At 36.9% G+C, this 24,818-nt stretch overlaps 1 protein-coding gene across 1 annotated transcript in view; it reads right to left on the bottom strand.

Annotated features, from left to right (window-relative positions):
* The window catches only part of COL12A1 (collagen type XII alpha 1 chain), a 100,956-nt gene that overhangs the window by 22,236 nt on the left and 53,902 nt on the right, over positions 1–24,818 (bottom strand). The window contains exons 32-51 of the mRNA XM_082302941.1: positions 23,928–24,057; positions 22,921–23,060; positions 21,699–21,828; positions 20,805–20,947; positions 19,749–19,878; positions 18,684–18,826; positions 17,120–17,249; positions 16,803–16,922; positions 16,046–16,192; positions 15,173–15,289; positions 14,594–14,740; positions 14,432–14,506; positions 13,744–13,883; positions 11,766–11,889; positions 11,428–11,571; positions 9,398–9,562; positions 6,672–6,710; positions 6,440–6,578; positions 4,135–4,277; positions 3,650–3,759 (exon numbers count right to left, since the gene is read on the bottom strand). Of these exons, the coding sequence (XP_082159067.1) occupies positions 3,650–3,759; positions 4,135–4,277; positions 6,440–6,578; positions 6,672–6,710; positions 9,398–9,562; positions 11,428–11,571; positions 11,766–11,889; positions 13,744–13,883; positions 14,432–14,506; positions 14,594–14,740; positions 15,173–15,289; positions 16,046–16,192; positions 16,803–16,922; positions 17,120–17,249; positions 18,684–18,826; positions 19,749–19,878; positions 20,805–20,947; positions 21,699–21,828; positions 22,921–23,060; positions 23,928–24,057 (2,556 nt within the window). The remainder of the gene's footprint in view (positions 1–3,649; positions 3,760–4,134; positions 4,278–6,439; positions 6,579–6,671; positions 6,711–9,397; positions 9,563–11,427; positions 11,572–11,765; positions 11,890–13,743; positions 13,884–14,431; positions 14,507–14,593; positions 14,741–15,172; positions 15,290–16,045; positions 16,193–16,802; positions 16,923–17,119; positions 17,250–18,683; positions 18,827–19,748; positions 19,879–20,804; positions 20,948–21,698; positions 21,829–22,920; positions 23,061–23,927; positions 24,058–24,818) is intronic.

The raw sequence follows: 24,818 nt of genomic DNA, 5'->3' as shown, positions 1-24,818 counted from the left end.
AAATGTTCTGAGTCAACAAGTGCCTGAACAATCTCCTGAGAATTTTTATTTTTCTTCCCTTTTAAATATTTTCCCATGCAGACTTTTCTTCAAGGCATCAGCACAGCTTATCTAAAAGTCTTTTAAAATTATGTGCTTATGCTTTATATCTCAGTGCTGTGTATACAAGTGGGGCTTTTAATTAAAATTCCCAACAGTGTTCATTGAGCAAATAATTAAAAGAAACAAACAAACAAAACAATTGAAAGATAACTCTGTGTCCAAAGTATAATTTGGTATTACATGCCAATCTTTCTATAAAACAAAATAACTGCCCTGCCAAAACTTTAAATTCATTATAATTTGTACATTATATACTCAGTCATTTGCTTATATGACTAAATTTTACAGGTTAATTACTGCATCATCCAGTTTAAACTCATCACAGATGCAATTTACTAATTCTGAAAGGTGCCTAATATGCAAGTCCTTCTACTGGAATATTAAGTATTTGTCACAATTTAAATAAAATAAAACACATTGCATAGCAAACACAGCTAGTATTTTCATTAGTGCAAAAAACTTAGGAGAGGTAAATCTATATCAGAATGTTGAATGAGATCAGCTTGAAAAGGTTCCAATAGGAATAACTGCTGAGCATCACCTATCTATCTAAAAAAGCAATCCCAACAATCAAAAAAAAGGAGAGCTCTCCCGAGTCATTGACCCAGTCAGTTAAACACTGATTTACTGCCAGACCAGAATTCCAGTCCAAATCTCATGGCCTAGGCAATAAATCTAATTAAAGCAGGCATCTGGTGTTTACAGTAAATAAAATATCTCTGTATTCAACCCCGATGCATTTTGTTTTCAACAGTTTCTCACACACCAACATAAAGAATCTGTTCTGCTTAGTTCTGACTATTTATTTCATTTATGACATTTTAGGAAAGAAAACATTTTTTAATTTTTCTCTCTCGATGCCTTATAAGATGAAGTTTGATGGTGTTCTGATCTGCTGCTAAGTGAATCACATCAATGAGCCAAGCAAACTAATTTCCCATATGTATATCAGCAGAAAGATGTACACTCATTATCAAATTTCCTCTTGCTAACTACTGCAAAATGGCAAGCTAAAAGGAAGTCTAGTGTGGTAAGAATAAGAACAAGTTGTCTGTCTCTCCAAAACATCAGTTATAAATTTAATGACTGTCTCAGGCAGTCAGAATTTTTCCTATGGGACTTGCCAGATTCAACAGCTTTCACCATAGCTATGCTACACAGAGTTTTCAAGCATGCCAAAGTAAATTTCCCTATAGTTAGGTGTAGTTAAGTGAATTTCACTGAATGAACCAGTAAGTCATCAAATGAAAGCCACAAAAATATTTAGTATTTTGGAAAACATCTCCTTGCATTGTAAAGATCTGTCATCTCTTTGAAACTGGATGGTAGGAGAAATTGCAAAAGTACCTTTAGAAAGGTACTCTTACTTTCCTTCCTTCATCCATCTGAAACTACTACTATCCATTATTAGGAGCTAATCAACACAGCTGAGACATAAGGCTTTCCCAGCAGGTGGGCTGGGGAAGCCCATGATGCCATCACTAACAATCTGACTCAGATAGCAATCTCAGTAATCATCTGGAGAGATGCCAGAAAAGTCAGCTTAGTTTTATGGTGAAAAATTGCAAATATAGCTCTAAACCAAAGCTCTTACAGCTACTTTAAATATTATCAAAATCTGAACTTTTAATTCCTTTCTGGGAAAAAAAGAAGGGGAATTACACATTGCGTTAAGTAACTGAGAAATTTTTTCTTAAGAAATAATCTTTTAAGCAAGAATTCATAGTTGTAAAGCTTTAAGATAATTTCCCCATTTGCTCTGATAAATGAGTAGAACATCACCGTAAGTGCTGTCAGAGAAGCTTGCTCAGCTCTATCACATTTAGAGAAACTATACGGGAAAATGTGATTCTAAACATCCAACACATTAGCAGCAGATATTTAAAACAGACTGCTGGCAGTACAGCAGGAGGAGAGCTCCACACCACTGACCTGAAGAAGTGTCAGCTCTCACAGTGATATCTTAAATAAGGCATGCACATGCTGCTTTGTGTCTAAACAGTACTTCTTGGTGATGACTCAACCTTCATACCAAAACAAGATACATCCTAGCCTTTACTGACAGTTTTTCTCACTCGAGTAGATTAATATATTTCCTTAAAATTCAGTTGTCCTACTAAGCTATTAAAAAAAAAAAAAAAGTGAAGGGCAAAATAAAGACTGCTTAATGTAGGTATGATCCAAAGCTACTCATAACTATCAGTTACAGAATCAATGACATAAACATTTCCTTATATATACAAAAATAATCAGGCCTTAAATAAATTCTAAAACAAGAATAATTGGATATAATATAGGATCAGTTTGGGAAGTTACTCTCTGTCACATTCTGAGGAAATCAATAGCTTTTATAGTACTGTGTGATTTTCATAGTCACCTGTGTTTTAAACAGATGAAGTCACAAAACATTATGCACTAGTTATCTTTCCTGGCTTTCAGTCTAGCAAAGCTCAGTTGACAGCTTGGCCTCCAGTATGTGGAAGTTGACAGAGGCAACCCCTTATCAGTATCCTCAAAGGAATGCTGGTAGTGACTAGTCATGCAGAAGAGGGTATCATAAAGAAAACAAATGCTATGCTCAATCCATATTTAGTCATCAGATGAAAATTAAACTAAATAGAAGGGAGATAAATGAAAACATGAGAATGTGCATTTTAGCTAACCAAAAATGTTGCAATTGCAGCTTACTTTCTTGCCCTAAACATGCATATTTAACACAACAAGAGAGTATTTTTAAAATATTTTTAGGTATACATATATTGGTATACTGAGTCAAACACTTCCTGGTGACTAGAAGTAAGGAAGCCTGGCAAGATCAAATTGGTGCACAAAATTAGAAAAGCAAGCACAAAACTATGACAAGAGACGGCAGATGCAGCAACATGTAAAGATTTCACTAGCCATTTTGTCAATTCAAAAACTGTAAGTTTCATTCTAAATCATAAAAAGACCTTTTATGAGCTCTCTCTCCTTATTGTTGCTTCCTCAGTTAACATGACATTGGAATATTTTAGGCCCAGTGTTTTTAAGCAAAATAAAAAAATCAATTCACATTCATACTTACTAATTATATAGATACAATGTATTATGTTTGTTAAACATAAGAATCTTGTTCAATATGCTATTGATCTCCCAACACTGGTACCCTGCCTACTCACTTTCTCTGGCTATATCTTCTTCTTTGAATGATTTCAAATCATTACACTCCCACGAAATCTTTTCTCACCACAACTTGCTTTCCTTTTTTCTTCCCGTTTATCTTTTATTCTTCCTCTTCCATTTGGAATGGAACCAGGCTACAATTTCTTCTTCAGATATATCCCTCCACTTACACAATCTTAACAAATTCTTGACAAATCTCTTACATTGGTTCAAAGAAGACCTATAACTTCAGAGATCTTGTTTTACATGATCTGTAGGTCCTTATGTCAACTTCCAGTGCTATCCAAAAACCAGATACAATCACCTGACAGTGACTTCTGCTTGGTTGTCTTCTATTTAAAAGAACAGTACTTCAGAAAGCAGCATCATAATTTCAATCATTTACCTTATGGAAGCTTCCATAAAAGATTTTCTTTATGTCATCATTATCAAAAGTTACAGTTTGAACTTCTCCCCTTGTATCCTTGTTAAAGAATGACAGCACTTTGCTGGCAGCTGCAATAAATAAAAATAACATATTTCATTTCATATATACTACTGAAACCACCATCCAAAGATACACTTATAGATAAAATCTAGTTTACCCCTTTTTTGGGTAAACACAAATCATAGATGGTCTTAATGACCTTTAAGTACATAGATGTAATTTCCTTTGATTTTAGAGTTAATGCCAAAGTTGAAATGTAGTTTAGATTAATTATTTTTAGTTGAACTATAGATGTACAAAGTTTAAAAGAAATCTCTTGAAACAAAAAGTGTATAATCCTTTTATCATGTAAAAATGCTTTGGATTTGGAAATATTTGGGGAGAACACATGCAAAGTAACATAACATGTAACTTCTCTATGCAATAAGTATAACCATCCTTACGATCAAGCACAACTCCAACTTGTGGTTTGTAATCTCTGTCTGTAATCTGCCAAATTGCAAAAGGCTCATTGGGGGATTCAGGCAGAAGACGGAATAACAGAATAATAGTGTATGCCTGTGGCAATCCCTCCGGGTGAATCTCCCTGTTAAGACAATATAAAGACATTTTTTCACGTGGAAACACACGAGGAAAATAAGATCTTCATCATTTGCTCTTTCAAAGAAAAGACACAAGAGCAACAGGAAAATGACAGCGTTTAGTGGAACAGAGCATTTTAACCACTCTCTCAAATAGAAAACACCATTGTGATATAAAAACACTGCGATTTGTTAAGATGAATTCACAGCCTGTCTTCAATTGGTCCCAGCACCATGGTTAGAGAGGATGCCAGAATATGACCAAGAACTCTTGGGTATGTATTCTTGTGGCAAAATTCTATACTAACTACACATGTTTTAAATTCCTTGATGAAAAGTACAGAAAAAAAGGACCGCAGCTTTACTCGTTTTTTTCATCTGGCCTGCTTCAGTCAGGCAACAGCATTTAACTATTGCTGCCCTTCAGGCACAGATACAGTGACAGGGATATTTAATGTCTTCTCTGCAACTGGTGATGTATTTGGGCTCCAGCTTATCCTTTAGTGGCTCAGGTTTAAATCTGTGATATTTGGACTGTTAGACATTAAAAAAGCAGAGAGCCAACAGTAAATAAATACATGCATGAAACAGCTTTCAGAACTTTCTGTACAGGAAAGGAGTGAATGCAGGAAGGGAACTGTAAGAAAGAAGATAACTACTGCTTCTCCTTAACCATTATAATGGAGCTCAGAAAGAGATTTAGTCACATGAACATAAACATAAAAACCTTAAAATGAAGAGAGGAGCTGCTTTGTATGTTAGAAAAAGCTTATGAACCCATACAATTATGAACACTGCAATAAAAACCATACCACTAAGTCAACAACATCACACAGCACAGTGCAGGAATGCAAATATGAAAATAGATATAGCAACACAATTTATAACTTGGATAACAAGTTACTTCAGATATGGAAACAACTATGCCACTAGGATCAGTATGCGTTTATTGCTTTGCTGACTCAGTCTAGAGTTTTATTTTCTGGATTCTCATGAAAAGTAAGTGCCCAGAATACTCTGGCAAGTCTATTCCACCTCTTTAGCAGACATTAGACTACATATCACAACATTTCTAAAAAATTGAAATAAATAGGAAGCCTATCTTTTTATTGTCTTTTCATCAATTTATCCTAATAAATGCAATATCTATCAATGCAGGAGAGTTGCAAAACTGGGATTATCTGTATTTTCCTAGACTGGAAAAAGCTGGGCTGTCAGAGAACTATCATCCCCACAGGTATTAATGGCATGCCAATGAACTTAAAAATCCTCAGGTCCTCCACTTTTAAAGCTGTGATCTCAGAAGGCTGGCAAAAAGAAATTATTTCTTCATAAACCGTAGCTTCTGTGTTTGTGATCTGATCTTTACCCAGTCTGGCAGGACTGCAGAAGATTTCAAAGGCTTCTATGAAAAGAAAACTAAATTTCCTTAAATTTTTTAGCAACAATGGGCTATTTTTAGGCATCTCCTCTGCACCAGAATAAACTTTTCTGAAACTTACTTAAATAGATGAGAGAGAAACAAATGTAAAAATGTGAAAAAAAAAAAAAAAAGAAGAGGGAGAAAGGTACTGTTCCACTTTTCATAAAACTAACTGCTAACTAAGTCTTGTTTTCCTTTGGGAAAAAATGTTGGCAAGAATGACCATCTGTTACCCATCCCTAACCAAGCTCTAAGACCACAGGCCCTTGAAAACTCTGCTCCATTTGCCAAATAAGGCAAGACAAGTAGAGGAGAAACTACCCTAGGTCAATGGCATCAGTGTGCTGCCTACTGTAGTAAGAATGATGCTTCTGAAAAAAGTGATGCTATTCCCTCCATATTGAAACCATTTCTGTCCAGCAACATGGAATTCATTGTAGTAAGGAGGCTGTTGCTCAACTGCCCAAGTATAAACTGTGGATTATATGCAATTTGAATGCTTAATAAGCATAATCTCAAAGAAAAATAAACAACTAGATTAATAGTGAACTGTGACTGCAATGGAAGAAATAGATTAGCATTTAATGAAAACAATGATAGATGTTCTTCGGAGTATATTTCTTGAAGCTCAGTAAAAAGAACATTAAATTAAGGCATCTTCCATAAAACACAAATGCTATCTATACAATCTGTTAATCCTTCATCATCTGGTCACCCTAAATACAAGTCTTTAGGTTTACTTACCGTATTGGCTGGCTGACAAAGGCATTTTTGTGGAGTCTATATGCTACATAGCTTGGGAAGGAGCCTGATTCCAGTGAAACTCCTTGTACAGAAGCAAAATGCTTCTCTGTTAGATTGTATGATTCCAGCATCTTGAAACCTTTAAGTCCAGAGAGAAAATAAAAAACAGAAACACTGTAGAGCTGTAAAAGACACAAATGGACCTATGCCAAAATATTAGAGACTTACTTACCAGGTGAAGTGTATCCCTCCAAGTAAATAAGGGGACAAGCTGAAAGACATGAAACAACATATAATTCAAAACTACTAAGCCTAACAGGATATGAACATATGTATACTTCAGAAAATTTTATTACCAAGATGTCTGTGCTATTATTAATTATGAGACAATTTTTGTTACATTTTTCATACTGTGCCCTGAGCTGTGGTAGATGTAATGTCAAAATCTTTACTCATCACTTTTAGTAGGGTATTTCTACTGTGACAAATTGTATGGAATAACAAATGAACCCCAAATATTTCAAGAGTATAATTCATAAGAAGAAAGGAGGACAATGACACAGTCTTTCCATTAATATTTAAGGCATGAGTCAAGCTGCATAATAGCTGTCAGATTCACAAGAAATAACTGCATATTTATGTGGCTCCGCAGAAGCCAGCAGATGAGGCAGTTAGGGAACAAGCAGCTCCACGTGACAGGCCTGAGAATTTCTTATTTTTGCCATAGAAGGATTTCACTTGAGTAAACAACTGAGCTTTATTTAGATAATTTTAAAACAGCATCACACACTATAGCTGTACATCTTAGCACCCCTATTCCAGTGGTAAATAAGAGACCAGTTGTGCCCTGTGGTTCACATTAGGCATCATTCTACTTCTTAATGTTGTCAGTGACTGTTACTCTTTCCTTGTTATACTAGTACTTTTGAAATGCAAGATGAGATTACATAAAATACAATACTCACTCCAAAATTTTAAAAATTAACTTGCACCCTTAAACTATGTCCAGTTATTATGAAATCTAACTTTTTAACATGAACATGTCTTCTGATGTACCTTAAATAAGATGGCAACTTGTATTGGGTTTGCATGGCAAGGTTTTGGTAATGTGGGAGCTACAAGGGTGATTTCTGTGAGAAGCTGCCAGAAGCTTCCCTTATGCCCAACAGAGTCAGTTCCATCTGGTTCCAAGACAGAGCCATCACTGGCCCAGGCTGAGCCCATCAGCAACAGTGGTAGTGACTGGGGGATAACAGATTTAACAGGGGTGGTGGCTGGGGTTGAGGATTGTGTGTGTTGGAATGACACAACAACCTGCAGGCACCAGAGCAAAGATTCCACTGGTCTTAACTGTGGAAGATTATGGTGAGGCAGGCTGTGATCCTGCAGCCTGTGGAAGTCCACAGAGAAGCAGATATCCACCTGCAGCCCCTGGAGGACCCTGTGGAAGAGCAGATGAATGTCTGAAGGAGGCTGTGATGCTGTGGGAAGCCCATACTGGAGCAGGCTCCTGGCAGGACCCGTGAAGAGAGGAGCCCACGCCAGAACAGGTTTGCTGGTGGGACTTGTGACCCCATGAGAGACCCAAAATGGAGTAGGCTGTGCCTGAAGGATTGCACCATGTAGAAGGGACCTAATGAGGTTCAACAAGGGCAAGTGTAGGGTCCTGCACGTGGAGAGGAATAACCCCAAGTCGAGGCTGGGGGCTGACCTACTAGAAAGCAGTTCTGCTGAGAATGACATGGGAGCTTTGGTGGGTAACAGGTTGACTATGAGCTGGCAGTGCCCTTGCAGCCAGGGAGGCCAATAATATCCAGGTGTGCATCAGGAAGAGTGGCCAGCAGGTAACACAAGTGATCCTGCCCCTCTGTTTGGCCCTAGTGAGGCCACATCTGGAGTGCCATGTCCAGTTCTGGGCTCCTCATTACAAGAAAGACTAGGAGTTACTGGAAGGGTTCCAGCAGCAGAGCATGAAGATGAGGGGTCTGGAGCAGTTCTCTTATGAGGAGAGACTGAGAAAGATGAGCCTGTTTAGTCTAGAGAAGACTGAGAGGTGATCTCATTAACACATATAAATATCTCAAAGGTGGGTGTCAAGAGGATGGTGCCAGACTCTTTTCAGAAGTGCCGAGCAACAGAGAAAGGAGCAAAGGCCATAAACTAAAACACAAGAAGCTTCGCCTCAATATGAGGAAGAACTTATTTATGTTGAGGGTGGCAGAGCACTGGAACAGCCTGCCCAGGGAGGTTGTGGAGTCTCCCTCTCTGGAGACATTCAAAACCCATGTGGATGTGTTCCTGTGTAACCTGCTCCAGGTGATCCTGCCTTGGCAGGGGCATTGGACTGGATGATCTCCAGAGGTCCCTTCCAACCCTAACAAGGTGATTCTGTGACCCACACTGGAGCAGTTCATGAAGAACTGAAGCCCATGGGGAGAACCCATGTTGAGAAGTTTGTGGAGGACTGTCTACCACTGGAGCAGAGGAAGAGTTTGAAGACTACTGCCCCTGGGAAGGAAGGAGCAGCAGAGACAATATGTGATGAACTGACCACAGCCCTCATTCTCTGTACCCCTGTGGTGCCCAGGGTGAGGAGACAGAGAAAACTGGGAGTAAAGCTAACCCCAGGAAGAAGGGAGGGGCAGGGGGAAGGTTTTTAATACTTGATTTTATTTCTCCTTATCCTACTCTGATTTCATTGATAATAAGTTATTTTTTTCCCCACATTGAGTCTTTTTTGCCTGTGACAGTAACTGCTCAGTGATTTCTCCCTGCCTTTATCTCAATCCATGAGCCTTTCGTTTTATTTTCTCTTCCCTGTTCAGCTGAGAAGACAAGTGATAGAGCAGCTTTGGTGGGCACCCAGCATCCAGCCAAGGTCAGCCCACCACTCACTTGTAGCAGTATATAAGCAAACATATTAATTTGGGAAAAGGGAAACCGATGTCTTTTACTCACTTGAGGTAGCTGTCTCACACACAAAGGTGACGAGGTTGTCTTGAATCTTTTCAAAGGCATCAAAGTCATCAACAATAAATACATGACGCTCACTGGGCTTGCTGGCAATCTTGGCCAGTTCATTGTAATCTACATCAGCCACACCAACCACAAAGACACTGAAGCCTGTAAAAATAACACTTGTTATTTAAAATGTAGTAAACATATATTAACATTTTTCCTGTCAATATTGCACAAACCATTGACTTGCGAGGATCTACCTATGATCTACACATTCTGAATCTCTTTTCATCCTGTCAAAGCTCAGACGGTTTCAGACTGGTTTTTGCATTTTTCTTTCAAAACTTTCTCCTCTTTCATTGCTTTTTGGGGTATTATCCAGTCTCATGCAGCCTTGGCTACATAGTTCCCTCACTCTTTAATACAAAATGTACAATTCTCTCAACTCTACAGTATCTTAAATCTGTTCTGTGGCCAAAACCTGTACAGACCATTAGTTACCCAGTTGTCTGTTTCCATCTCTTGCATCTCATGCCTCTTTAGTTCTCTTTATCAGAGTAGTACTCACCTCACCAGCTTCTACTTTCCAAATTAAGTTGTCTAGTTTTTCTCTATAATCACCAGATTGACATAAGCAGATTCAGAAAGCAATTCATCTTATCTCCCTGACATGCTGACTTCAGGATAGGAAAAGTCATTGTCTATAGATGCCTATATGTTGCTCTCTTCACCAGTCATAAAAGGACCCTACACGATGACCTTAGACTAGACATTTAGTTGTCAGATGTCGTAAGTCAAATGAGAAGAACCAGACCCTAGAAGTCAATCATACCACCAGATGTAAATTTCATTGAAGAGAAACTGCACAGACATTGGAAATGCCAGTTGGAGGCTGAAACCAGAATTCACATTTATTTCAAGTGATAAAAGTTGTTGTTTGTTTGGTTGGTTTTTTTTAAGAACATAATTATTCCCCTGTAGCCAGTTCTGGTGAAATTTTGGCTGAAATTCTCTGTCCAGCTTTAAGCATGCTTTGATATGTGTAGAAAACAAAGCAAGTAGAGAGGAAACTAAAAATGGTAAGATGTTTTGAAAACATCATCAACATGAGATTGAAGAAAATAGGTTTGCTTAGTCTAGAAAAGAGAAGACAAAAAGAGGAGGTGACAACAGGTTTCGAATATGAAGGCCCATTACAGCAGACAGTGATCAGCTTCTTTCCTGGGTAACTAGGTAAATGAAGACAACAATCTCACTAGCATGAAGAAAGACTTAGGTGAAATGCAAGACAAAGGTCTCCTACTAGCACGGTAATTAAGCACTGAAACATATTGTCCAGGGAGACTGAGGAACTATCTAGACAGAGCTAATTCTTTTGGATTACAGAGACAGAGAAGATGACTGCTTTTTGGTTTACATGCATGTGATTCCCATAAAGAAGTACAATATCTACATGCCTAGAGATCAGAACTAGGTGGTTCATGCACTGAAACACAAAATGCTGAATGCTGGGACAGGAACAGATTACTACACTCACATAAGCGACAATCATAAAATCTTATGAGGAAGTGCAGTGCTTCTTAGCTCAAAAGGCAATAAAGGAGTCCATTCAGACCCAGCTCCTTCAAAAACTGTTACTTTAACTGGAGATCCACTGGCTTATACCAGATAAAACATAAACCTCAGCAAACCAGGCCCATTAAAGCATAAGCACTAGTACAGAGTACACTTCCCAATGATCCCTGGGGTCCACACACCAAAAAGAGAAAGAAGTAACCAAATGTCACATCTTTGAAATGGTATGCATGAGGAATTAGTTGAAACCTTTGAGAAGCCACATCCTTCCCCGGAGACAGGGCTTAAGAAAGAAAATGTAAGTCTAGGTTCAGGGAGCGCAAATTCTTTGAATAGTTTTGAGGCTTTCCCAAATACTCAGAATACATTTCCAAGTCCATAAAGGATGAGTAAATGATTCCCAGATAATTGAAGCAACACAGAAATGAAACAGCCAGGTGCTGTGAATTGCTTACCAGAGTGCTGTATAACCGTTGCAGCTTTCCTCACCTCATCCTGAGACCGACCATCTGTCACAACAACAAGTACCTTGGGAACACCTCGCCTCATGCCACTCTCCCAAGTCAAAACCTTTTCTTTGATAAATGTTAGAGCTTTGCCTGCAAAGTGTACAATAAACAAGGAATCATTCATACTATCCACAAGAGAAGAATTCTTTTATTTCGTAAGGGCAACAGTCACAGAGCTAAAACACAACAGAAAAACCTAATTCTTCAGCCATGCAATATAGGATAATTATGCAGTTTCTGAAAATATTTTATCTTAAAGAAATATAATTACAGCCCATAAATACCTGTCCTTGTGTTTCCTCCTCTGTACTGAATATTTTGAAGAGCTCCCAGGGCCTGGGCTTTGTCATCAAATGTATTCAGTTTAAATTCAGATTTTGCCTCATCACTGTACTGCACAAACGAAACCTGAAATGGAATATAACACAGTGTTCAGTCGTGTTAACTCCACATTCATACCAACTCTCTCTACTGAAATATGTAATTTTGTATATTAATAAGTCTTAAATAATCAAAAATTCTTTTCTCAAATATGTCCAATTCTGCACACACATACATATTTTTATATATAGCCATCACAGCAATGTGCACACAGCTCTCTTTTCTTTCTTTCCTTCCTTCCTTTTTTCTTTCTTTCTTTTCTGTGTATAAAATGTCATTAAATGCATATGATCAAATTCTTGCTATTACTATGGTGAGGTATATATGCCTATTCTCTACTTCTGAGCAGATGTACAGTATCTATTAAACTTCTTCCAGCTGTTTTTTTAGGAATAAAAAAGAATTTGTCAATAGAATTGCCAATAAAGTTGGATACGTACATAAGTGTATAGTCTTGCCTTAAATACTGAAATACAATCACGAATATTTATTCCTAAATAATCTTTAAATATTTTTCTTATTTTTCTCCTTTTAATATTCTGTTAACTTGCAATATTATAGTATACTATTTTAATGATGAATAGAAATATTTCTGTATGTATATATTCACATCTGTTGTAGTAAATTCCCCTTTTAAAATTATTAAATTTCAATTCAAAACCTTAGCTTGTTGCACCTCAAGAGGTATGTGACTTCATTATTTTACTAAACATTAGTGTTTACATGTGTCTCTCACCTATATTGTCTTCTCTGTTTCCAGGCTGGGGACCCACATATATAGCAAGCAAAAAATATTAAACAAAAAACAAATGGAAAAGAAAACTACCCAGTATAGACTCAAGCTATAATGATAAAGAGTGTCTGAGACAGAGTGAATTTAAGGAGATCTTTTCCTTTAAAGTCTAGAAAGTTAGAGATAGGGAATCAAATTACTAAAAATATGCCTAGAACATGAAAAGCAGACCTTTAACAATGCAAATATCCTGTCAGCCTTCTGACCAAAGAAAATGCATTGCACCTGCAGCTTTCTGCAACACTCCAGAAATACCATATAAGAAACTCTCTCAGACCTCATGTCATTCATTTCATCTAGTGAAAGAGAAATGGTTATGGGAACTTAGACAGTGATTTCATCCAGCTTCCTACAAGTAGAAGAAAACTGATAATGGTGCAATGCTTATGGTAAGAAGCCTGACAGGAAGTTACTTTGACATAACTATGATCAGCCTGGTACTGCTGAAAATCTATTATAATCTCATTAGATATTACTGTTTACTCTCTCAAAATGCACTAATTCATCAAGAGGACCTTTTCATACTTTTACTACGCCCACTGTGGAGCAGACCCACATTATCACAGCATGAAAAGACATCTGCAAGTGCCTTTTTCAAAGGGATTCTGCTATTTAGTGCAGTAGTATTCTAGGGAGCTCAGCAACAGCAGGCCAGATGGACGCTGCATGCACAAGACTCATTTTCTACACTAAGAAATTAAAAAGTAACCCTCAATCAAAAGTCAGAATGTCTCTAAAACAGATTTCTGATATTACAGAGACAAAATCTAGGATATGTGCCAGTTGTTGATGCCCTACACAAATAAACAAAAATATAAAATTGACCATACATCATCCCAGCTTCTCTACCTGGAGGATTTGCACACACTGTAACTTTTGTATTTCAGAATATTAACATCTCAAAATAGACTGGATTTCCCTTGTATTTATAAAATGGCAAATATATTTATTAAATAATAGGCATGCACACCCATATACATGTTTTGTACAACAATCTAATTCAAAATATGACAGCATTCTGCAAGAAGAAATTCATCTTCATCTTCCATTTCCCTCCAAAATGTACCCAATGGGAATAACAAACTTACCTGGATTCCAGCAGGATTGATTAGATCAAAGGCTCCTACTGTACTAAAAACAAATTTCACTACTTTGTTGAAATTATCATCACCAATACTCCAGGAAGCATCAGTCAAGAATACTATGTCTGCTTTGGCACCTCTGCATACTGAAAGTCCAAGAAAAGGAATGCTTAAAATACATCAACCACATCACCATGAAATAAATATTACTTCAAAATTCGAGAATTGAAGAATGACAAATATTTAGTAAATGTCTACTACCACACAGTCAACTTGGCAGATGACGAATGCTCTACACAAAAAAATTTATTAAAATACATCAAAGAAAATTTCAAGAAATGTGAAAGACCTCAAGAATAAAATGTAAATGTTTTGAATTACATTTTTTTCTGATCATCTACCATAAAACATAAATTATCTGCTCTCAGCAGATAATCTCATAGACTTTCTGCAGAGCTATAGAATATCAAAAATTTTTTCCCCAAAGGTTTGCATCTTGCTGTTCTAAACCAGGAAATGCTGAAGTCTAGTAAAGCTCTAGAAAATAGGGATGGCATTAGAAAAGGTCTCAATCTTCATTTCTGAAATTCTGTGCTGGCTTTAAATTTACTTAAAGTTACGAAAAATTGAGGTAAACGATGAAGTAGTACAGCAGCTACATAAAAATATTGAATAATTCTAGAAATAAACATACCATCCCGAGCTGGAGGGATTGTGGGAGGTGGAGGAGGTGTAGGCGGTGGAGTTGGTGCCTCTGTAGGTTTGAGGACTGAAAAGAAATAATAATTTTATTCTACAGCTGAAGCAGGACAAATTCTATAGCTAAAACGGAAAGTTCACAGTATCTGTTACCTACCTGTATGCTCCCTCATAGAGACTGGAGGTCCCTCAAGGTTAGGGGTCTGAACAAAGACAGTAGCATTGTATTCTGTGTCTGGTGAGAGGCCAGTAAAACAGTGGCTCGTTTCTGACCCACGAATTGTGATTTCCTGTCCTCTGGAACCTGTCCAAAAAATCCCAACGGAAAGAAAGTTAGAACCTATTACTTCCCTTCTCATATATCTATACGTAAGTGTAGAAATGAAGAAACTTCTTGAGGGGAGACAATGGGACAACAGTCTTATTCTTGTCCCGTAACAGCCTTTCTAGACCAAAATTGTGTGACTGTTATGAACCCTGGAGCACACTGGAAATTACAATTGCAGTGTACATGTGGAACCAGGCAACTGGGTAGATGTAGGTTCACTTGACAATAAGCAGCACTTCCTCTTTGAAGCTTTTTCACCACCCAAGAAAAACAGTTTATGTTCAGAGCTTTAAAACCCAACCAGATGTATCACTATGGTTGGTGCTTGCCATCAACCCAAATAAGTGGTGCTGTCACTGACATAAGACAATATGTTTCCAGAAAATGCTAAAAATAGAATGTACTTACCATCAGCTGGGTTTAGCTTCAGTCTGTAGGAAGTCGCTGACCGATGAGGTGACCACCGGATACAGAAAGTATCCCAACCCACTTTGTAACTTGTTAGGTCAGTGACATTCAAATATACTATGAAAAGAGAAAGAGAGAAATTGTTCTCTGGAAAATAGCATGTAATAGGTAAAGCACAACAAAATGAAAATTATATTAGCAGTGCTGGTCTGGAACTTGATTTTTAAAAATATTTGCATAAAGAAAGACCAATTCTAGTCAAGTCTCTTTATTTTACATCCTACAGATCCCCACCTAGCTATTTACAAAGGCTCCAAGTCCCATATTGGGTAACAGCTCATTTTACAAGTTTTCACATGAAGTTGATTTCTTTACAAAATAAGAAACTTCCAAAAATGAAAATGTGACTCATATATATGGCAGTCTGAAAAGAATGTACTGAGTCAGGATGCTTGATTCATCATAAGTGAAGAAATTTTTAGAAGTTTCTTAGCTGAGGCCATCATCAAAGTCACTGGACATTCCTAAGGGGTAAAAGCAGAGTATCAAAAAGCCTAGACCCACTTAGTAACATGGTTAGATTCTGTAGTACCCTGCAGTGAGTTAAAGACTGACTCCAAATATAGCTTAAAAAATTTTAGGAAGTAAAGTAGAAAATTTTATTTCATCAAGTCATCACTTAAAAATGTATCTTCATTACTGTTTCTAAGATTCATGTTTTTAAGATCTACATCATGGACAGATGACAAGTATTCTCCATGAGACGATGCACAGGCTTCCCAGCAACCAGCCATCAAAATCTTCTCTTAATCAATGTTGTCTCAGACCAGCATATGTATCCAGCATAACTATAACAAAATCCTTCTGACTTACATGTAGTGCCTTGATCTGTCAAAGGTACACTCATTCCAGAATCATACTGGGCATAGACATTCACATCATAAGTAGTACTGGGAGACAGATTATGCAAAGTGTAGGAAGTCACTTCTCCCACAAAAAACTCCCTGGGCTCATTTGAACCTTGGATTGAAAGGAAGCATTAAGAACACAGAAAGAGAAAGAATCATGATTACATGAGCTACAAAATTATTCCGTCTCTTACACATCAGTAAATGTTAACCTAATTTTTTTTAAAACAAAGCATATTGATTTCTTAAATTTTAGCATATTACAATGTTGCAAACAGAACATACACAGTTCTACAAACTATTGTGAAATGTTTGTGCTCAGCTTCTAGAAAGGTATGTATATTGTTTGAAAGCCACATAAAACAATGGTTCTTCAGGACATTAGTATTCAAATACCTGTCCAATACTCATCTCATACACACCAGTTCATAGCCTTAGAAGAACAAGAGGCATTAAAGGGGTGAAAAACAAATCAGGTCACTGTATAAAGTTTTAACTATACAATTCAATCCCTGTGAATGTATGAAACTGCCTTTGATAGTTTGTGTTTATTATAGAATACTGATCATAAGACTAAAGTTTTCCTGAAAATCGGTAAACAAAGGAAACAAATAGATCCTTTAACACAAACATTTCTTAATACATATGATTTCTACTCTGGTCTGCCATTAGCTACTCACTGTTCTCAAAGTGGTGTACCCAGAATGAACAAGTTTTCTTACCCACAGGTTTGTATACAATTTTATAGCCAAGAACAGGGGATGGTGAAGGATCCCAGGAAACTCTGAAACGTGTATACCATTCATCAGTTATATACATATTTTGAGGAGGAAGCAGGCCAACTAAAAAGAAAGAAAGAAAACCATTCTAATTAGGCTAGTAATTGTTTTTCAGTCTTTAGAAATGCAGATTGTTACTCTGCAAGGTAACAATCACATCAAGGATTTAATTAACTTAATGAAGCCTTAATAATGTTGAAGTGCTCAAGGAATATGTCTTAAAAATAAAAAAGAATAAACAACATGAAAACTATAATTACCAGTTCTGCCATTTCCAGTCAGTTGTCCACCATCTCCATCTTCATACACAGCAACAACAGTAATTTTATACGGCGTATCTGACTGCAGTGGTTGCAGTATCACATTATTCCTTATCCCAGGAACTGTTGTCTAGAACACAGAAGAAACAGAGGTGAACACACTCAGAGTCTTGTAACTGATCAGTAATGACAGTAGCCAGAAACAAAAATTTGCTCTGACATTTGGCACACTCTTTTTTATGTCCACCATAGAAAAATTCATTCAGAATACCTTAAGGGTTATAGCCTGTAAACAGTTATCAGTATTTGCTATTTTGAATTACAAAACACTGTGGCCATCACAAAAACATAAATCAAATTGACTCTTCAGTCCCAACCCTCACATCAGACTGAGATGCTGCAGTTCTTCACCAAGATTTCAGTACTCTTCCCTCACAGAAAGGTAAAAATTCATAATGTTGTGTTTGTTTTCTTGGCAGAAATAGGTTATTCTGAGAAGGAAGCTCTAAATATACTGACATATAAAAAAATCTCTATTTATGCACCCCTCAGTCTCCTCAACTTCCTTATGCAGCCATGCACTATTGCTGACTTCCAATGAAAATGTAGGTATAATCCCAAAAGTGACCCTGCTCCATAAGGAAGACATAAAGCACTGAAACTATGGGAAGTAACTTGAGGTATCTATCTCAAAAGCACATGCCAGTCAGCATTTGCTATGAATACTTGAGTAAAATTTTTGGTTGTTTGAGACTTGCTGTTTTTATGGATTGTCCAATCTTTTCTGCAAAGAAGATATGTGCGTTGACAAATATGTGTGCCCTGATTAACAAGTACAGTAGGGAATTTTCAAACAGTGAATTTTCAGCATGTGCTATACAATAATATAAAAGCAATAATAGCATTTAAATAGCACTCTATACATGTCATTTTGGCTGGTGGCAGTTGGCAGGAACTCTGCCATTGACCTCTGCAGGATCTGAGCTTAGCTTTGCTATAAATACTCCATGAATTTTATAAGCCTCAGAATAACTTGTGCTAGCATTAAGCTGCAGGAAATGAAACACAAACGCTTACAATTCATACTGAAACTTAGAACAGCAAGTTAGATGCTGAATCAACGTTATCATTGTTGTCGTATTAGACTCTTGCTAACTCTCTTCGATTTACAAAATGCAGACTCATATTTATTCTGTATTTTAGCACAGTGACTTTGAAATGAATAGAGTATGAAGTAATAGATGGCTATTCAAATGTATCACATTTGAACAAAATGCCAGGAAGCAGATTCTGTTCAGAATATTCTAATTAATGTGTGACTCACATATTCAACATTATTTTACACACATATTTGTTTTTAAACCATATATGTTCTGCAGCTTCATGAAAAAAAAACCAAACCTGTTTTCTACAAACCATGGCCTCTTAACATTTACAGCAATGTCCAGAGAAGCCATGGAGCCTGCAACGTGTACTACGTGTAGAACAAGTGTCTCGGTTTTTCTGTAGCCTAAAGAATTGGCTGAGAACACCTCAGTGCTTACTAAGGAATTACAGAACTTACATATTCATCGATAGGGTCTCCCACAGTGGGTGAGTAAATGATTCTGTACTGCTGGACTGGCCCATCAGCATGGTCCCATTGTACAGAAAGGCTGTTTGTAGTCTCATCAAATACTCTCACATTCCTTGGACCACTGCGAGGCACTAAAGAATGAAAATACAGAAGGTTGTATGGGGTATGATACCTCTCGTTCAGCGCCACCCTCATCAATTCAAATGTTGCCCTGAAGCCAAAGTCAAGGGCCCTTCCTGAAACCCTGAATAAATAAATATACATGGGGAGATTAAATCAATGATAATATGGCAGTGCCTGAAGGTCTTAAATAGAAAGAGAGCCCGGCTGGAGGAACTGGAGCAAAATGGAAGGGAGAGAACACCCAGATGTGCAAAGTGAGCATCTACATACATTCTGCTTCTCAAACTCCTGCAGACAAGTATAACTATAGCCTGTCACATCTTCAAATTTTAGATGAATATGGAGATTTCACAGGGATAACATAGAAGAAGCAAAATTATTGCTGTCAACAGGTTCTGTACATGTTATTTCTAGTATGAATTTTAAAGAAGCTAAGCATCAGCCAACCAGATCCTATGAGAGAAGTTATAACAAGGATATTTTGGTGTTTAGGTGTCTGCAGCAAAAAACCAAACATCTGAGGACGCCAACACATACAATTACCATGTTAGACAGAACATGAACACTTTTTTTTCTGCTGACAACTAATCTTACCCATTTTAATATGCTATTTTTTCTTTACAAAAGACAAATCGTTATTTGCCTGTAATTTGATTTTGAGAACAGGCTTTAAAGTCTAACACATTCAAATTAAGCTTATTTCCCAATTGAAAATTACGTTGCTAATTATTCAAGTACCACAACTGACAGACAGCATAGCAAAAGTTTCCTGCCACAGCGGCCTGCAATTGCTGCAGCCATAACACAGACACATTAATTCAGGGTTGCACTAAACGGCTCACATTACTTGTAATCGTAACCAATTTTATAAGTTCTTCTCACACCAATTTTGACATATATTTCACAACACAAGTACTGATTGCCTCTTACATGTTCTTCCCTGTGCTTGGCTTGGATTTCCCTCTCCATCTGCATACAGAGCTATAACATTTATTGAGTAAGCAGTGTCAGGAGTCAAGCGCTCCAGAATCACATCACGAGTGTTGGCTGGTACCACAATCTAAAAAAGCAGGAACAAAAAGCATCTATATAAATAATGTTTCAGTTTATACCATTTCTTTTTAGAAAACAATTTGAATAAAATATAGAAAAATTTAGAACATGACCATGCTGCACACTGTCCAAGAAAAACACACAAGTTTAAAATAAACAAGCAATATTGATGAAAATTCAGTAACAGGTAAAAAAAAACCAACCAAGGAGCTCTCAGTCTGCAAATAGAATTGTTATTTTTTTACATTTTACATTACAATAGTTCAGAAAAAAAAGGAGAAACATTTATTAACAAAAACTAAAAAAGTAAATTCAGTCACAGTTTACTGACATATAAAAGACATAAAAAGTCCTCAGAATTCCTTACATAAAAACATGTACATCTACATGTACAATATGGGTGTACATTTTGCATAAGTACATTCATGGTAGAAGTTTAAAACTGCACTTATTTCTACACAAACCCAAGAACTCTTACTTCATACCTGTAGGGCACTTTTTTACCCCCATATCCAGACTTCACTGCTCACCAACCCCCACTAAACAGTAACGGTTTGGGGTAAGCAGGTGGTTTAGTGGTAAAATCACATAAACCTGGCATCTGATTTCATAATTACATAATTCCTAATAAATATTTGTTATCTCCTACTCTCTTAAAAAAAAAAAAAAAGGGTTAATTTAATTCATCTTTACCTGCGGTATGATATCCTCAATACAGAGTTTTAAATGGGAGAGTCTTATTTCTTATTGCTTTCATTTCACCAAATTAAGCCTTTTTAACAATGGATTAGACTCCTATAAACACTGGGCTTTCAGTAGAGACTCTCCTGAGCAGACAGTTGGCCTGAGTTTACTATTATTTTTTACACTCATTGAAGGAAGCAATATTCTCTGCACACATTTGACTAATAGTATAAAAACTAAATTACTTACAGATTCTGATGGCCTTGGGCCAGTCAGTGGAGCATAATTAATTCTATATTGCTGTACTGGACCTGGAGCAGGTTCCCATCGGACATTCATGCTGTTTGGTGTGGGATTGTAAACGTGAATGTTTCTTGGTGTTCCTCTCTCCACTAGATCAAGGATAATTTAAATTAAATTTTACAAAGTTGCTTGTGTAAGTTGTATTTCTACTTGAATTTACAACAGTGCTCAAAAGAAGTTGAAAAGCACCTCAGCCCAAGATAAACACATTACTTTTGTTACCTCAAAATTTACAAAGCTAAGAATCTCCATGTTTAGTCATTCCAAACTTCCGTACCAGGCAGCAAAGTATGTGCTTGTACTGCAAATTGAAAGTATGATCATAACACTTTGTTATCCTACTGTTGATCAGACATGTATGAAAAATAGTCACAAACTACACATTTTAATGTGTAATGTGTAATGTCAAGTTGACATTAGCAGCTCAAACTTCCTGGAAAATTTTAAGTACATGGTGTAGACATTAGCATGGATCAACACTAATATTTGCTGTTTGTTCACCAGTAGTGCTACTAGAACTACAATTAAAATTTTACTATTCTGTGAAGTAAACAGTAAATGTGCTGCACAACTTTGCAGCTGAGCTTGCCTGAGATAAGTGGACTGAAAGTCTCCACAAGAAAGGAAGGAAAACAAAAACGGAAAGGAAGGAAAGCAAAGGAAACAGAATAAATTACGGAGCTGCAACAATAACCAAGCAGGTAAACAGAGTTTTTGGCACTTATGTTTTAGCTTTAGGGAAAATAAACTTCCACTTCTGATGTAAAATCAATTTCTAATGATCTGAGGCCATTAATAAAAAAATCCTAGTATATTCTTGGAAAGGACCATTTTACTTACAAGTGCGTCCAGTGTCAGAGGTACGTCCACCATCCCCCTCTGGGAAAACTGGAACCACAGTTACAGTGTAAGGTGTGTTGGGTTCAAGAGTCCTCAGGATGACATAGTTTGTATTTCCTGGTACTGTGGTCTACAAATTTAAAAAGAAAGGAAGAGTCAAGAAACTTACAAAAACATGCCAAAAAAAAAAAATTAAGCCGTTTTATTTCTCACTTACTCCCCTACCATATCTCATTTCCAGACTGGATGTGATAAAAACTTTACAAAAGGTGAAGCTTAAAATAACATGGTTCATGGTATCTTCTGGAATTGCCTTTCAAGAATGTTCTATCTCAGACTCAATACAAATTATTTCTATGCTTTTCTACATAATCCCTTATAGCTCTTTCCACTTTTGGGTCCAGATCCTGCTGTACTAATGAAAGTAGCAGAATCTGCAGTGATCTCTTTAGTGACCACTATTTAGCAGCTCAGAGGCATTAAAGTATCACTAAATCAAAAAAACAACCAAAAAAAAACCAAACATGTAATGAAGAGCTCATGTTAGGAAATAAAACTCCACAGCGTTTAAGAATATTTGGCATCAGTAGTACTTCAGTTGCTATTGAAACAATGGCATTCATGTACGACTCATTTCATGGGCACATTAAATTGCAGTCATGTAGAAAAAGAATCACAACTGGGAAACAATATTCCCTAGTCTGCAGCAAGGATTTCATATTTTCAGGATTCTTTTAGCTCTTTGGTAATTAAATAATTTGAGGACATTAGAATGTGCATTTTTCTGCTTTCACAAATACCATTTGCGAAACGGTCACATTTCACACTACAGTCACATGACACTACAGTCACATAATTTCTTAGCAGTAAAAATGGGTAGAAACTAGGTCTGCTAACTTTATAACCTTTTGTACACCCTGAAGTCAGTTTTACACTCACACATAGTGCCCTAGGAATAAAGAAATAAAAAATTGTGTGTGGTATTAAATCCCATGCTAAGAACTAATCACTGATGGTCTACTATATGAAATCAAACATCTGTAATACATATAGGAGGAACTTTCATGGCAGTGCTGTGCATTTTCTTCAGGGTGGCTATGAACAGAAAAAAAGCCAGTGCATAGGCAAACAAGATCTACTTCTCTCAGCAGCATTTCACTCACTAGCACCATGAGCTGTAATTTATCTGAGATGGTTAGTGAGATCCACATGAAGAATTTACCATTTCTTCTGCACCTCCAGCTGTAGGACCATAAAACACTTTGTACTGGCGAGGACTCCCTTCTGCATGATCCCATCGAACATTCAAAGTACTGGTGGTTGGATCATAAACTAGCAAGTTCTTCACAGTGGTGAGGGGTTCTGAAACAGATCAATGACCTGTCAGAAATGTGGAACGCTATTCTCTCATTTTTGTTGTCAGACCATGCCTCTGTAATGTATCCTTAGGAAATGTTAAAAATAGGTTTAGTAGCTCATGTTAAACCTTATTTGTCTTCATTAATCAGAACATCCAGCCCCATCCAACAGCATAAGCAATGCTAGTTAGAAAAATTTATTCATGGATACCATTTTGGAATTATGCAATGAGAACACTAGGATTTTTTTCTTCAATCCTTACCAAACACATTGCTTAGTCTGACTTTCCATTGCAAGCTCATAATTAAAGTAAATGCAACTGAATTAATAAATTTATGGTTAGATAATTAATTAATTAAATGTATTGAAATTACTTTTATACCTGGAGTGTGTCTGATAGCAAATCACTCCATGATTTCTATAGCAGGATCAAAAGAATGCATCAACATAAAATGGTGGAGTCCTAAAGTGCACACTCTAAAGGTCAGCCTCTCAACTGAAGGTGCTTAAAAGTACACATATATGAGAGTAACATGTCTTCAGATGCTTTAAGGCATTTACTGCATTATGGCATAAAACAATTAAGCAAATTAAAATGAGGAAGAAGTTCCATAGTAACATTAGAGTTTCTCTCAGCTGTAAAAACTGTAAAAATCCAGTCAAAGGCTGGTGGTCAAAGTGGTCCAGGATTTCTCTACAGCCAGTAGACTGACAGGTGTTCTTACTTTAGAAACTTGAAAGCCACCAAAGGACAAATGACAAATACAGATGAGATGTATTTCACCTTAAGAAATTTTTCTCAGCTCTTCTGAAAAGCAATACATCAATATTGTTTTGTACCTAATAAGAAGACATGAAGAAATTACTTACTGGTTCTGCCTCGTCCTGTCATTCGTCCCCCCTCACCGTCTGCATACATTGATGAAACAGTAATAGTATATGGTGTGTCAGGCTGCAGCTTCTGTATCACCACACTGTTCTGTCGTCCTCCAACGGTAGTCTGCAGCAAAACAAAAGGAAAATATTAAAATCCCTTTTATACTGTCTCTTTTGTGCTTACTGGTATAGTAAAGAACGCAAGCATTTGATGCAGAGTAGAAAACACTCTGATGTACCAAGTGCTGCAATGCTCTTGTGACTGACACTGACAGCAGACATTGAACAGTAGTAATACTTAGTACATACTGGTTTTAGCAAGTTTAGACACAAAGCCACTATTCTTTAAAATCTCCGACCTTGCATACAACCACAATTATACATCAACTGCCAGTTCTGTACCAGCACAAATTATATTGTAACTGCATATACCCTATCATTCTTTGTACTTTTAAGACTATCTGCACATTTTCAAAGCCTATTCAGCTAGTGTGTTCAGCATAACAGTTAAAATCAACTGTTCATGAAGAACTGATAACAAGCAAGCATTTACACATCTTCACATTTCATAGCAGTAGATTATTTTAATTTACAAGCAGACTATTTTAACTTACAATCTAAGGGGGTTTTTGTACTCAAGTGGACAAAGCTCCTTTCAAAGCACAAATGCTTCTATCATCCCGTCATGGCTACCTCTACATTTTCGTATCTGGCTGCCTTTCAAAGCCTAACCCTAAATGATCATGTTCTCTGCAGTTCTGTGTGCAGTTTTTGCAGACCTATCTTCAAATCACCTGTGATTCTTCTTGGTGCTGAGACCATTAAATGTCAGACATAAAAGCCCTCCAGAAATTCTGTTTTAAGTACCTTGGTGGGGACTGTTCT

Source organism: Coloeus monedula (assembly GCF_965178545.1).
Source record: "Coloeus monedula genome assembly, chromosome: 2".
In the NCBI taxonomy this organism is placed as follows: domain Eukaryota; kingdom Metazoa; phylum Chordata; class Aves; order Passeriformes; family Corvidae; genus Coloeus; species Coloeus monedula.
Note: the sequence above shows the minus strand (reverse complement) of the source record. Positions and strands in the feature narration are given on the sequence as shown.